The sequence below is a fragment of the Coturnix japonica genome, chromosome 15, assembly GCF_001577835.2.
Source record: "Coturnix japonica isolate 7356 chromosome 15, Coturnix japonica 2.1, whole genome shotgun sequence".
NCBI lineage: Eukaryota > Metazoa > Chordata > Aves > Galliformes > Phasianidae > Coturnix > Coturnix japonica.
Window position 1 is genome coordinate 5,296,286 of NC_029530.1, and position 16,330 is coordinate 5,312,615.

At 41.2% G+C, this 16,330-nt stretch overlaps 1 protein-coding gene across 19 annotated transcripts in view; it reads right to left on the minus strand.

Moving 5' to 3' along the window:
• Positions 1 to 400: 400 nt before the first annotated feature.
• The window catches only part of ATXN2 (ataxin 2), a 42,717-nt gene continuing 26,787 nt past the window's right edge, over positions 401 to 16,330 (minus strand). For 11 of the 19 annotated variants that reach the window (XM_015877770.2, XM_015877765.2, XM_015877760.2 and 8 more), the window contains 5 exons: positions 16,079 to 16,211; positions 11,770 to 11,823; positions 6,660 to 6,805; positions 5,566 to 5,793; positions 401 to 2,114 (listed from right to left, as the gene is read on the minus strand). In XM_015877770.2, coding sequence (XP_015733256.1) covers positions 1,911 to 2,114; positions 5,566 to 5,793; positions 6,660 to 6,805; positions 11,770 to 11,823; positions 16,079 to 16,211 — 765 coding nt within the window. In that variant the 3' untranslated portion in view covers positions 401 to 1,910. The remainder of the gene's footprint in view (positions 2,115 to 5,565; positions 5,794 to 6,659; positions 6,806 to 11,769; positions 11,824 to 16,078; positions 16,212 to 16,330) is intronic. The other 8 variants (XM_015877756.2, XM_015877773.1, XM_015877772.1 and 5 more) reach the window with 4 other exon arrangements.

Consider the following 16,330-nt stretch of genomic DNA (forward strand, 5'->3'; position numbering starts at 1 on the left):
CATTCTCTACAGTGCTGCTATTTGAGCAGACCAAGAGCTGCTCAAAGTCACAAACCCTCTATCAGAAATGGAATCTCCCTGCCAGCAGGAGCAAGTCTCCATCATGGCTTTTGATGGTCGCATGCCCCCTGCTGCCCACCTGCATTTACTTACATTCATCTCATGTATTTGTGACATCTTCTGCACAGCGACCAGAGCAGCACGAGGCTGAGGCGGTAGGGAACGGACCTGAACAGAGGCAACTCTTTAAAGCCTGCACTCACACTTCTGCTCTGAACCCTTCGACTTGTATCTTGTGGCCCTGCATGCCACATAGACCTGATGGAGTTCCACAGGTATGAAAGCTGGAGGAGACATTAAAGAGAGATGCTGGTAAAGCAAAACACAAACAATACGTAGGTCAGTTTTTAAAACTTTTTTTATTTTTTAATTTTTTTTTTTAGTTTTTATTTTATATTATCTACAAAGTAAAAGTTTTCTTAACTTAAAAGTTACATCACTGTCTCACGATAGTGATCATCTCATCAAACGTGATTTATAAATAATAATTCATCAGTTTGACGATTAGAATTTCTTTTTTTTTTTTTCTTTTTTTAACTGAACCTGTTTCAAGTTTAGTTAGAAGTAAAAGGGATCTCCAAGTCTTGATTTTTAGTGATAATAGCAGCAAGAATCACTCTTGTTACTTCTTTTGCTAGCTGATGAGTTCATAACTTTGAAGGGTCATTAAAAAATAAATAACTTCCAGTTTTCAGCAAGCAGAGTTGGGGCACTTGCAGGACTCAGATACAGTGCATGGAATTATGGAATAGCCCACAAGTTCCTAAATGCCTCTACTCAGTCCGAATCTCTCCCACTGCAAGATGAACTGTTAGCATTCCTAGTGGATGTTACAAGAAATCAATTTTTTTTCTTTTTTTTTTAAACAAAATAAAATGAAATTCTAGTTTTCTGTGCTTCCAGTTGGCAGAAGCAGTAGAAGGAGGGTATTTGGCCTACAAAAGGTATCCAGCCTTTCAGTTATTCCAGATGAGCCTTACAACTGCTGTTGGTGGTGGGCTTGTACTGTAAAAAAAAAGTTCAAATGTAAATAATAGATTGGCAAGCCACACAACAGTTTGCTAGTAAAGTGGTCACAGGACAACTACTGAGCTCAACTTTTCTGTTCGTTTTTAATCTTTTTTTCTTTTCTTTTTCTTTTAAAGAATAAAACAATACCCTGCATATCAAGATGTCCTTCGGATGTTTCTCTCCTCCCTAAACCCTCACAAAGCAGCGTGTTCTGCTCACACATTCCCCAAGACATAACATCAGAGGCTGTTCGGAAACAAATAATGATAAAGACACCTAAGTAACTTTAAAGCGGAAAGAAGTCATATAGCACCTACTTTTCCCCAAAAGTAAAGCTGCAGAATATTACTCTGAATTAAAGAATAGTCTTCAATTGTCACTTTACTTCGGTCACTAGAAGTCTAACAGCACTACCCCCAAGCAACATTGTCACTCCTGTCCTTGGGACTGATTGCTTTAAATTTAACAACCCCCCGGATCATTATGAGCAGGCTACGCAGACAGTCCATTCCCCACAGCAAAACCATGGCAATACCTGGAAGAACACAGCCCCACTGTGCCAGCATCTGCACAGTTATCCAGTTCTGTACTTCAGCTACACAAAAACATGGTCTTTGCTACATTAGCTAAATCTGGCATGCTTTGCTAGGCTTGCATTCGGGCTGGCAAAGTACAAACACTAAATGCACAAATAGTTTGCCATCAGCAGCCTGCCATCTAAAAGGACATCTTCCATCTGTTTTTCGTTTTGTTTTTTTTGGCTTTTTGTTTTCTTTTTGTTATTCTCTTCCCCAAATCTGGTTTGTAACAGTTCTCCTCGCTACTGTGACCTGGCTCAGTTACGGTGCAGGTCTCCCGGGCACACACTCCTCACCTGAAGGGTGCGTCATATAGGGGAAATGTGTTGTTGTCGAGACTGGAATGGGCTGTAGTGCACTTTGAGCGATGGCGGCTTGGGGACCACCAGGTGGCTGTGTCGTCATTAGCATCATTGGAGCATGGGCAGTTGGGTGAGAAGGAACCATTCCTGACTGTACATGAGCCTGAAACAAAGAGCTCTTTAGTATAATGGTCACAAGGAGGCATCTCTCCTGGCCACATGACTAGCAAATTTTCTCCAGCTCTACCAGTAAATCCAGAGATTTACTCCATTTTAACTAGATTAGCTACAAAGGGATTAAAAAAATAATAACAACAACTAAAATAATAACTTTAAAAAAAAGGCTCAAATCCTTTCTGCTGGCTCCGAGTCACATTCTGAATTTTAGCAATAATTTGGACAGTGCACACTGGGAGAGACTGCTAGCGTTAAACAGAGGGATATATATCTTTTTCAAACCTCAGCAACAAATCTTCAAAACATTATTGTTAGTAACCAAGATCAAAGCGCTTCCTATGCAGAGAACGCGCTGGGTGCAGATAGGAACCTCACACGCACTGGAGCTCTGGCATCTCTTGCTCCCTTCTCATTACACAGCTCCACATTCTTTCATGGCTCCCTGCCCTAGGAACGCTCTCGAGTGACCTGTGCCCACACTATCTCTCATCTGTGCAGTCATTCTAAGATGAGTGATTTCATCCCTTGATGCTGTTAGGTCAGCTTTGTTCTGTTTCCAGTTAAGCTCATCACAGTTAAGGCCCTCATGTAATCTAAGCAATCATAATTAAGTCACAGCAGAAAAAAGGAGATTAATCTTCATTATGGCTGATCACCTTCTGGCAAACCAGTTCAGTAACTTGTCGGTTGACTTCATTTGCTCAGAGCGGTTCGTGACTCCAGAGATTGTCAGTTGTTTTGACAAAAAAACGAGTAAACACTGGTTTCTTAAAAGCACAACACCATAGGGAACTCCTAGAGCTTTCAGTCAGTTTGTCTTGGAAAACACCAATTATCTGCATCTAAGGTTTGCTTTGTACTTCTACCAGATCCCACTGATAGGGCGCTACGGTGCAGCAATCGCAGCCTCACGACTTTCACAGGCCAGTAAAGACAGATAGCAGGTAGTGGCTACAATTTTATTTCTTAAAGACAAAAGGGTTATTTGACTCATCACAGACATTCCTCAAACTCTTTATCAGACTTGCACTGTATTAATAGCACTCAAGAAGCCTTTAAAGGCAGGAACTGCAATTCAAATCTCACTCTTGCTCTAAAATGGGCTTAGAAGATAAGGCTGTGAAACAAAAACACCTTTCAGGATGGGCACCATTTTCACTTTGACAAACATGCTATTACAGCAGCCATAACTATGAAGCAGCTATTCGTATAGCAGCTGGATTCAATACAGACACACACCGGATAAAAAATTTTGCTGTGGCTCAAACGCTTTGCAAATTGGAAGCTGACAGTACATTGTAATGAATTTTCAAGTACTGCTTCTCAAGTGAGATATGTCTAACAGCTCGATTCATCTGAGAACCTAAAGGGAAATTCAACTGATCCCCTGTGTATGCCTAACTGAAACTCCTACTACATATTTCACAATGGTACTCAGCAGTTGGAAATCGCACTGCTGAGAAACTATTAAATCCAGTGATTAGTTTCCCCACAATGGAATAATTACACACATTTAAAACTTCTTACAGAGCTGTAGTTATTCCTTCATTAGAGATTTTTTTTTATTATTATGATTTTTTCTTTCTTTTTGAGGGAACTACTTCATTTCAAAGTCAGTTAGTCTGGTATAAATATCTTGGATTACAGATCGTAATTTTCACCCTAAAAAATTACAGCAGAAAAGACTGCGTATGTTGAAAACCAAGGGTAAAGCAGGCTTTGCCTGCAATTGCTAAAAATCCTGACTAAGCAGTCAGTTCTGGCTAAAACTTGCATCTGATTTGCTTTAGCAAGGTTTGCTTATGAAGTGCTTGGCACACGAAAGGAAGACAATGGCCACATCCTGCAGCGCAGGCACAGGTCTGACCACGATGTGTACAGCACAACTCCTGTACGGTCTTATCTTTAAGTTGCCTTTGAAACAAATGTGTTTCACATTTCAAGGCATGGCACTGAGCATGCCACTCACCCGCAAGCTTCCAACAAGACCCTTCTAAAGGGCTGCAGGTGGTATCTTGAGGCATCTGAAGAAGCTCTTAGACCTAGGCATTCACACCAGTGCCACCACGCCAGAGCAGAGCAATAGCTCACATAGGCCAAGTATCTGTTTCTGGCAGAAATCAGCCTGAGAGGACATGGTGAGGTGCCACAATAGAAGTAGTCGCATTTGGGCAACCTCTCTTTATCCTCCCACAATGCAAAAAGAAAAAAGCCTAGCAGAATTAAAAAGCTATAAACTTAACATCAATAAAATAATTCTTAAAAAAAATCCAAACCTATTAATTAATTTGCTTAACTGGCTGTCCCAGGGAGATTTTACCAGAATTCAGTATGGGACCAGGGTCCTACCTGACTACCCTCTCTACCTGCAGTTAGGTCATGACATCTCAGCTTTTGTTAACCTGTATGAGAAGGAATAAGCCAGGCACCAAGAACTCGATCTGAAGAAGCAGTTGTGCAGGCAAATTACAGATTAATTGTCTGCTCCTTGACAAAGCTTACTAAATCCATGAGATTTAGTAAACATCTGAAAATCTTTGCAACGCTGCTTTACGCAGAGCCCTTGATTAATCAGTCATGTGCTTCCCTTCCCCAAATCCTTTTTTCAGTGAGCTGACCACAAGAAACCAGTTAAGAGAAGTGGGTTTCTGATCCTATAGCAAAGACTGTCATTAAGTTGCCCAACAACCATCGGGGATCTCCTGCACACGCAGTTCACTTAGAACCAGACACACACACACACACACACACACACACACACACACAGTTTTCTCTTTTAGCAAGGATTGTCTTGCAAATCATCTGAACTAAATCTCATCAATCTCCCATTGCAGTGCAGCCTTGCTACTGCCCAGTAACCATCTGTATTGTCCTTTACTGAATGTACTTGTACAAATTTGGCTACAACACAAAGCCTGCAACTGCCACCAAAAGCAGCAATTCAGCTTTCTTCCACCCAGCTCTCGTCTCCAACCTTTCTCTATGCCAGCTCTTCCTGTGATCATGCAGTGAACCCGAGTAGTGAACTGATTTGACTGAGAAGAAGCCTAAAGTAGGGGGAGGGGAGGCACACTTCAGTTGAATCAAGTCCCCAGTCTGGTTTGCTGCATGGCCAAACAGTTCTGTGAGCAGAACAGGGGGGCAGGACAAGAATGGGAATCGGGAACTGGGAAGAGAGCTCAATTTCTTTCAGTAGCAGTGCCAGCTCAAGATGTCTTTATTAAACTACAGTCGTAGATGCACTGGGTATTGGAAGCTGAGGTCCAAATATCTTGTAAAATTCTAAAAGAAAGGCAATGTACAAACAGAAACCTAAGTAACACAACAGGTAGTTTATGCTGAGAGGTGACAGAATGGAAATCACTTCAGCAGGCCCGACTGTCCTATCTTTGTGGCATTAAGACATTTAGTCTTGAAGGTTGTTAAACTGTGTTTACCTGGGGGACATGGGCCATGTGTGGCGGATTGGTATATGCAGGTTGAACATGGGAGGGATGAATGGTGAAGACTGTTTGTTGTGCTGTAGGAAAACTATTTTGTGGAGACTGCGTATTGGAGCCTGGCGTCATGGAAGGTGGGGTTGGAGCTAGACCTGCGTGGTAAATTGCCGACTGCTGCTGTGGGTTTGCCAGGTGGAGTGCCTGAGCAGCCTGGTGCTGATGATGCTGCAAAAAGGAAAAAAAAAAAAAGAAAAAAGAGACAGTACATCAGTGAGAGTCAGAGATGTTTATGCTACTTTCCAGAATAAAAAACGTTTTCACAACTGCTCCCCATTGTCAATCTTTCAAGTCACAAATTTAAGGATCCCCATTCCTGTGGTTACCAGAAAACTCACTGCAACTGTGTCAGGCTCATCTTCCCCTTGCACCAGTCATGTACAGAGGAGCCTGGAAAATGGGTGTGCTGACCAGAATCTACACTGCCAGGCAAACACAAAGGGACCCTACAGCCTCAGGGTTGGATGTACTGCCTAACTGCAACGAGAGCAGCTCAAAGTCATCACCAGTAGGAAGTTATGGCATGCAGCATTATCACAAGTACTATTTTGCTTCTAGCTGCCTGCCTTGGAGAAAAATCCTTCTCAGTGTTAATCTGATATTTCCAACTCCACTCGCATTAAACTGCAACAAAATTATGAGTCTTTTTTAATCCTAACATGGAAACGAGCTGCACCTCATCCCTTGTGGAGATGGAGAAACGTACGGTCAGATTTATGTTGTCACTTATTGAGGAATAGGGATTGTCGCAAGTTTTCCTCCTTGTTTATCCTACAAATTATGCCATGAGACTACCACGTTTGGCTGCTACAAGTAGAGAAGAATGAGATGATATATCTTCACTTCTAGAAAACGTGGAAAGCTGGACAGTTTCTGTGTGAGATTTATCACACACAGGTACTTTGGGCAACGTCCCCCACAGTTCTTCCTGTCATGGAATCGATAGATCTATGTATAGTCACAAACTAATGCAATTCCTTCCAGTAGAGTGTTTTAAAAGCTATTAAAAGACATTCACTCCCTTAATATGTTACCTGCACGGGGCTAGGAGCAGGGTGGCTTCCAGCATGTTGGCTTTGCTGCTGGCCAGTTGGTGTAGCCGAAGGCTGAGGATGCGGAGGGTGCGGATGCAGGGTAGCATTAGGGTGGGCATACTGCTGAGCAAGTGAGCCAGTGGAAACTAGGATGAAAAAGAAAAATATTTAACAGACATAGAATATACATTTCATCAAGTCACCATCTGCACTTTAAAATTTTGTTATATCTCTATTGTACTGTAAAAATACTCCCTCCCCCTTCTAGAATAAATATTTATCTTGCAAATAGCTGAGTATCTTACCTTGCGTTCGTGTAGATTTTGCAGAGAAGTCTATAAATAACCATAATTAGACAGTTCATCTTCCCTAGTTTGACAATGCAACAGATACTACACATGAGAAAAGCAGTATTTCATCTTTGTTTTGTCAAATAGACTGGTTTGAGAGGTCAAATTTATCCATACAATTTAGTTTTTCCTGAAATATTCTTTAAAAAGCTGTTGCAAGCCATTTTTATTTCCACCATCCAAAAAATTATTTGGCCTTATACCTGGCTAACCTCACCATGCTACTCTTCTGGAAATTGCTCACAGTACAGTCCGTGTAAAGCATATACAGTGCATGTATACTTAACTTAAGAGCTACAGGGACACACAGTATACACATCAGAGCAGAGGAGTTTTTGCAGAAGTCAGCATCTTGCACTAAAATGTTGCCTCTCTCCCTCCCCTCAAGGCCTATTACAGAATTTTCTGGATTGCCACCATTATGTGAGCTTTTCAACACTACCATGAAATTCTTAATTCCTTGAAACAGTAGCAAATAAGGTAAGAAACTCCAAAAAAGGGGAAAAAAAACATAGCAATGTGAAACTCACACAAGTGAAACCACATCTGTTGCTACAGCCATACCAGTCTCCCAACAGCAAGCTAATATCAACAAGATCCTTTCCAAGGAGGCCTGCCCAGTTCTACTTCAAAAAGGGCCACATTACGTTGCTCTCCCCTCCTCCCCTTTTTACTTTTATTTTTAATCTGAGGGAACCAAACAAAGCATGAAAAGCCAAAATAACAGCAACTCTTCCTATAAACAAGTGCGCAACTGGAAAGAAAGCCCCTAAAAAAATTAAACTGTTGCCTATTCCCTCCCTTGCTTTTACATCTTGTGCCACAACCTCTCCACAGCTTGCAGCTACACTTCTGCACGTGGAAACGTGCACTCCTCTTTCCGGTTCTACAGCCTGTCAGGACTGTGGCTAGCTTTGCTGACAATGGTGCTGGAAGAGAAACGACCAAAGCAAACAACAACCTTCTGAATGTGCTCCCTGCAACTGCTCCTCCTTTGTTCTGGTACCATTCTTCTGTCTTTCTGACCAAAGCTAATCACACTGCTCACTGCTGGGTGACAGCTTCTTCCAGGAGTTTTGTATTGCATGAGAATTTGAAGTGGTTTTGTTTATTTGTCAGCGTTTTTTGTTGTATTTTTTTTGCAAGGTAGAGTGATGTGGTAGCTTTTTCTTGCCTTAGTAAACATACCCGGGAAGCAGAGCACAAGGAGTGATTCCAAGCGCAGCTGTTGTGTTACAACCATCTCCCCCTGCTTGAGAAATACAGGGTCTAATTTCTGCAGTCAACTGCTTGCTGCAGCTTCTGAGGAGTTTCACTGTGCTGGGCTCTATGCTCCATGAACACACAGAACTGCTTGAATATATAGAAAGGACAAAAGACAAGATGGGAGGAGAAACAACACAAAAACATAGCTGCATCTGAAAGCACAACACTATAGAACAAAAGCCCGTCTCAGACAGCAACCACGCTGTGCTTGACACACAATTACCCTGTGCAAACGCTCCTTTCCCTGCAGTTTGGTTTGCTATAAAGCTGCAAACACTACTCCTAAAAATCACAGACTTAATAGAATATAAGCAAACGGCATCTTTTTATCTAATGGGAATGTTTCTCCCCTGTGCAGGCCATTATGGAGGTCCCTCCTTTATAAAGTAACTGCTCACCACATTTAACTTAATCCCACCCCGCTGTCCTGAAAGCTCTACTCAATTTTCCTTGAGCAAATGGACTCACAATGATCTGCACCACAGCGTTTCAGGCTATTAGTGCAGATGAACTCCATATGCACTTGTAACCCTGAATTCTTGCACTTCAGTGTACTGATGCATGACACACGTAGCAAAAACCACATTGTCTCCTGCCACACAGAGCACTCAGTTACTCTTCCAAAAGCATCAAAAGCAAAAGAAGTCACTGTTCCTCATATCACTACTAAAATGTATTTTGCAGCAGCATCCCTACCACTTTCAGATTTGGACAGCTTTCAAAATACCACTCCTCCTTACAAATACTACACAAAAACCAACAAGAGAAACCAAGATTATTTTTACAGTATGAAACTTACAGTTTCCTACAGCAGGAAAATTTTCCCAACCTCGTTATTATGCAGCACTCTGAAGAAGGCCAGATGTTATTATCTCTGTCAAGGTAATAAACTCACAGCGGGATCCACTTGTTGCCAAAGGGCAGGCTACCAAAGATTTGCCTTCCCCAGCTCTCATTCCACTGCCTTGGCCGCAGAGCTGGCAAGTCTTCCTCTAAGTTACCTTCTTCTCCATTCAAGAGGTTTTTGAACGTACATGAAAATTAATGCCAAGTCATAAGATATTCAAGGCTTCCCACATCCTGCCACAGTGCTTGTTAAGAGCCCCAAAATAACGTGGTACTCCCTGAAACCATTAGTGCAATTCATCCTTCATTTCCCTGTAGCCCAGAGAATAATAAACAGAGTTATTCTGAAACAGATACATTACACAATCAAAGTTCACAAGGAGAAATTTCACTCTCAGAAAAACACTTAAACTGAGGAACTGTGCCCCAAAAATAGGGGAGGGTGGGGAAGTATTATGATACTTCCATAATGATACCATCAGCTTCCCCAACATTCCAAGAATCTCTTATCCATAGCTTTACAGAACAAAAAATTCTATTATTTGAATTGTAGAATTGTAATTTCCCCAGCTTTTCCTCTCCTGTTTTGCCTTCACTAGAACAAGTTCACTTAAACTGAGCAGAGATGCTGCTGCAAAGTATGTTTTAATAGCAATATTATTATTAAAAGTGCATTTCAAAAGCAGGTATTTGCACGCTTATCTAAATCCTGGACACAAATCAGAAGTGGTGCAGCAAGTCTGAAATAGGTGCACTGATCTACATTACCTCAAACCAGAGGTCAACTTTTAGCTCTAGGAATGTAAAAGGGTTTCCACAAGTAGCTGCTGCAATTAACAGTTTATGACAAGCCACTGAAATCTCTGGAGCAACTCAGCGATCCTCTGGAAGAAGTCATGCAAAATGGTCTCTAGAAATCCACCTACAATGGCACAACTAAAGCAAGATCAACAACTTTTTAACGACTTGGTCCCTGCTCATCAAAACAGCTCCCTACAAACCACACAAGACAGGAGGGCGAAAAATATTTAAAAACCATAATTATCCAATATTTTCCCATGTCAGAATTTTGTAAATTTTTCAACTGGCCGTCCAGTAAACAAGAAAGCACCAGGAAAACACCAGGCAAGGACAAAACAGCTCCACAGAGCCCCTTGCTGTCTCACTTCTAGCACAAACACAGCACCTCTCACCTTCATGCCCTACGTTCCTCTCCCCAAGAAATGCTCCTTGAGGAAACCTGCTGCATCTTTCTGATTGTTCCCAGCAGGAGATGTGTAACTGAACTAACCTGGAGATACACACAGTGAAGACAAGTGGGGCAGTATTGAGGAGAGCACAAATATCAGATGCAATCACTGAATTCAGAAGTGCAATCCACATCAAAGTCAGCTACCAAACCCAGCAAAGGAGCTGAAATCAAGAGGTCAGAGCAGCAGAAACCAAGCAGAACTCCCAGATGCAGAAACCATATTGTGTAATTTCTTACTTCCCTGGTAGGGATCTCAGTGCTGCCAATGGTGGCCATCATCCAAAGATGCCCTGAAGCCTATTTTCAAGAACTGACCAGTGAACAAACTTCAAAACTATTGCCAGATCCAGTAAGATGGTGAGGATAACTACATTTAAAAGACCTGAATGGTAGGAAGCAAAGCAATAGCAATGTTTCTTTCAGAACATCAACATTCACAGAAGTCATTTCACATAGGCAAACTGGACTTCCTTAAAAGATTATCCACTAAAGGAACGAGCTTCTTAAAATTATTTCCAAGCACCAAATCATTATGTATAAAAGAGTACAGGTCAGTATCCCACAAGGCTAGCTTAGATAAAACCAGTTCTGTACAAAGGACACACAGGATAGCTGCTCTAGAAGAGATTTTTGGAGAACAAGAGGTGTTTCTCACATCTTTCATGTATCACATTATCTAAAAAAAAAGTAATAATTGAAAGAAAAGTGCCTGGCATAGGCTGCAGCTGGCCACACAAGACAGGCTCACTGCAGTACAGGCGCAAGTCTGACAGTGCCCTGAAGCTGCAGTTTCTTTCCCCATGCCCCAGCTGACATCTCCAGCCCACTCCATCCAGCCTGAACACCCCAAACAGCTTCTTTGAGGCTCCATAAACACCAAAAGCACTGCTTGTTAAATGACAGGTGCTTTCTTACAGCAGGGACAGCACAGAGATGCAAACTGTGTCCCTCACCCCAGCTGTAGCTTGAGCAAATTCCTCCTATGGGCTCTGAGCTTGAGCTCCAGCCTTCTAAAGAGATGAGGCACTCCTTTTAAGGAAGTTAATTACCTTGCAAAGTCTTACATCTCAGTTGGGCCATGAAGAAAGGGAACAAGAAAGTTCACCTAAGGAAAAGCTGTCCATATGTGGCACTCATTTCAGGTTGTAGACGAAGAGAGTAGGTACTGAAGTTAAAACACGTTCATCTAACAAAACAACTCAACAAAAACCACGCTCCTGAGGTACTTCAAATCTGTTCAATAGCTCTTCCGCTGAAAGGAACTTCCCTGCCTTTTCTACATACTGGTTTGGTGCAAGGAAACTTGTTCCCCTCAACACGTCCCATTCATTTAACATCTGTTCTTTAGATAGTGCTTTTCTGTACAATCAAAATTAGTACAAAAAACCCAACTCACTGGCAAAGTAGAAAGAAGGGCCTGTCTCCTTGCTGTATGGTATTTTGGGACATGCTGAATTTGGGAAATAGAAAGGTAAATTAGCCTCTTGCCGCGTGCATGCTTCCCGTCTTCTGGAAAGATCAGTGTCTTTTTTGTTTGTTTGTTTGTTTGTTTTAAAAAGACTGTAGAATCATGCAGATATTTGTATTTACTTAGTTGATATTAGGGTTGGATATTTAGTTTTACAACTGAGTGGAGATGAAACAACGAGTCTCAGGTAAGCCTTCCTTCTACACTGTGATACCGAGGTCTTCAGTTCTTAATTTAGTATTAACACAAATCAACTTTACATCAATTTATGATCTATTACAATCCACTGTAACAAGAAGGTTAAAATGCAATTACATTAAACCATAAATCGCCCCCCTTGTTTGTTCAACTGTTTCACTGTCATTCTTAACAGTTCCAAGACACCTTTGGTGACTGGTTCACTTAGTCCCTGGAGAATCCTTTGAAGCTTACATTATATCCACCATTGTACTATCAGGGTAATAGAATTTACTCTACTGCTGAGACAGAAACCAGATAAAGTTAGAGACAATACCAGACCAGCAAAACATATGCAGAAAGGGAAAGAGGAAGGGAGAATGGGGACAGGAATGACAGCACAAAAAACAGGAAATGCATCTGTATAAAACCAAGGTCTGGTTTTACACAAGTTTCTGTTTTGTTTTTAAACACAAAAGTTAAGTTTTTCAGAGAATTCCAATTATCTGCAAGCATACACAGTTCAGCTACATGGTAACACAGCAATTAATTGGCACAGGAATACATCCACCCTCAGCTTCGATAACCAGATTTTCTGCTAACACCACAGGACAAGCTGTGTCTTTGGGCAACATAGGAGCAAGCCGTGAGCCACCAAACTTGACCAGAGCAGCAATATGGACCATACAGAGCCAACACTTTGTGTAAGGTGGTGTGTCCTGAAACCTATGTGCAGGGTGAGGATGGGTCAGTGTGATGGGGTGTGTGTGGGGCAGCTATCAGTGTGTGTGCTGCCCTGCTCCTGCAGAACTTTCATGTCAACTTCCCTTCCTAAGGGAATCTCTTGTCTCCAGAACTTACGAGCTGAAACGTGCAAGAGCCATCTGTACAGTCTGACTGGCTGACAAGGTGAAAGAGGGCTGTGTGAGCCTTCCCCATCATGTTCTGAGGGGGGAAAGCCCAAGGATTTACACATTCCTTTTGTGTACTCAGATGGGCCTGTGGTGAGCACACAGCTTAGCTGCTCCGCTTCTCTGCTTTGCTTGTCAGCAGCAGTTTGGGAACACAAGCAGGGCACTGGCAAAGAAATCCCAGAAGTGCAGAAATATCCCATTAGACAAAAATATTTTGCTTCAAAATGAAAGAGTGCAGATCAACAAGGGTAAGTCACTATGTGTATTTGGAATTGAGAACTCACTTCCTGAGACAGGAACGAAAACAAAAACCAAACTCGTGGCAGAGAGGACCAACAAGCATTCCTCCTCACTGCCAGGCAGCTGCTGCTTGCCACAGGCATTCACTTATCCCAGACCATTGAAGAAGACGGAGTTTCAGAGCTCACCAGAAAACATTTCACACCTTAAGAACACCTCACAAGCAGTGCCCCAACCCCCACGGCTCAGCGCAGCTGTCCTTGTAGACATCTTCTTTCTACCACATACACAGGAAAAAAATGGAGTGAATTTCGCAAGAATTATCTGAAAGGAAGCACCAGAACCTTGAAGGATAAAAGGACACTGTAACCCACTGAATCCTGATATGAACAGGGGGGGTGGGGAGGGAAGTCAGAGAATAAAAATAAAAATAGATCAGACTGCTATTTTAAAGAGCCAAAGGGAAATGTGAGAACTTGCTTGAGCAAACACTCCGAAATCAAAAGCAGCAATGGCTGTTCCTCAGGAAGTTGTTATTCTGGATTTTCAAACTGCTTTCCAAAAGAGGACCAAATTCAATTCAGAATCAGTGTATGGTGGTATATTTAGCTCAAAGATTCCTTGGGCAAGCTTAAGATCCCCAAAATATGGAATGTAAGTTATAAATACCTTTGTATATTACCATTCAAAACTACCTGTCACTCAAACTGAAGGGAACAATTCCAGTAAGTTGCTTGTCAGCACTTCACTCCATAAGCAGCATTCATCTACTACCTTAGGCAATTCTACATTTCTTCCAAGCAGTCACATATTGATAAATAGAAGCCAGTTATCTTATAGATGGACACATTTCAGGAAATATCATCAGCCTAGGCAAGGTCTTTGAGTAACACACGAAAGCCCTGTAAAAACCTGGGAACTGAGTGATGCACTAGACCTGAAGTCACTCCATGGGGAACTAACTGTAAACTTTGAGTCAATCCACGTTCACAAGGCAATAAACACATTTACACACGGCAAGACCAATACTCTTCTTGTTGGTTTTTTTTTTTTCCTATAAAAAAAAGCGTCTCATATGGAGTTCATGATCCAATTCAGCCGAATGCTTTCTATAAACAAGAATTTTAAGTGCTTGATCATTCTCTGGGAAGGTGGGAGAATGTTTGGAAGAGTCACCCAGTAGGCACTTGAAGAAACACAAAGACATGCAACTTCTGTAAATCAGGTGCTCTTGGAAAAGTATTGTTTGAATTACGTGGAAAGGACCCAGCTTATTTGTGCATACTGGTAGCTGGTCACATACCTACAACAGATAAGCCACAAAACCAATACAAAATGAGAAGTAACTGCTGTAAGTTAGAATCTCAGTGGAAAAAAAAACTGTGCAGACTTCTGGTCAGAGTCAACCAAGTGGAAAAGGGTTGTACTTCAATGCTGTAGAACCCAGTGCTTACAGAAGAGAAAGATGGTGCACAGTGGGAAATTGCTAGGAAGTAACAAGCAACCATTCTGAATGAAGCTTCTGAGATTCTCTCATGTCTAGCTGTATTACAATCAGGGTTTGAGAGGAAAGTTTTCACCAATAAAGGTCTGAAAGCCTTTGATCGTTCACTGTATCAGAATTCTATTTAATCTAGTGAAAAAGCAAACAGAAGATCTGTTTACATGGACACCTCAAGCACAAGAGTTGAAAAGATCAAAGTAATACATTTAGTAAGGACCTGTGAGAGAAAGACTTAAGCTCTTCATGTAGCTTCCCAGTTCAACTTTATTACAAATGAGCTGAGGTGTTCTTTCAAATAGCAAAAAAAGGTTTCTCTCTATTATTTTTGTTTCTTTACTATGTTACCATATTACTGCAGAGATCTGACAGGATGTTTTCAGATGGGTAAGACACAGACCTGTTTAAATCAAAATTAATTTCACACTAAATTTCAGATTTTTAGCCTTGTTAAATTTTCACGACACATCATGGAATTGCATTAAGTATTAGAGTAAAACTAAGCACCGGAAAACATACAAAGATGTCTAAAGGTACAGAAAATCTTTTATTAGAATCTAAGTCAATAATATACGTGACCCAATAAAAGTCTTCCTCAGATGCTGTAACAAGTATTGAAATGCCATGTTTTCAAGAGACCATCTGCCGTTTTGACAATTCATGACAATTTTCAAGCCTTCTAGCAACCTTGATTCTACCTCTTTCCATAGCATGTTTTGCAGTGAGGCTTTCCCTCCAAAGGGGGCATTGATTTATCATACATTTGTAATGCTTTAGAAGTTCTCACATTATAGTTTGTAACAAGGAAACCCACACTTTTGCCATTTCACTCTAAGTGAAATATGCTCATCTGATAATGCTGAAGACCAAAGTCAAAGCAATACATAAGTTGTTTCAAATACTTAAATCTTGACTTACCAAAAAAGAAAGGTAAGCAACACAGGTTTTATTTTGCTTAGACAGTAGTGTTCATACTGTTAATAATGCTAGTAGTATCATAAAGACAGCATTTCACTAGTTGTCAGAACTAAAGTCAAGTTTGGAAACTGAGGTCATAGCCTTGCAATAAAACCAGTCCTACTTATAAACAAGAAACAATCAAGGGATGTTGTGTCAAGGGCATCAAGAGCAACTTGAACAAACTTCTTTCAGCAGATATTCTTTAGCAGCTCCCAGCTTGAAATTTCATCTTGGTCACTGGCATCCTACTGAAATCAGCACACTCGAGTTTTCATTTTAACCAGGTGGCTCAGTTTTCAATGCTTTGCTCATCATCTTAGGATATATAAACCACATTTACTGGTGTAATTTTGAGTGATACCCATATTTGAAACTTGATATTTAAATATAACCCTGCACAACATAAGAGCTTAAAAAGTTACATATAACACAAAACGTTTCCTACCATACATAGCATGCGTCTGTTCATGCGCACCATACTGTGTTGCAGAAGAAGATACTAAACCAGGCTGTGCATGAGTTGGTGGTGCCATCATTCTAGCGTTGCCCTGTATTACAGGGCTATAAACATGAGGATGCTGCATTTAACAGAAATAAGAAAAAACAGGCAGTTAAGATAATTACAAGAAACGAGTCTGATCTAAACAATAATTACGTATTTAGAAGGAGCAATAGCTTGGCCTTACTGAAAATACAG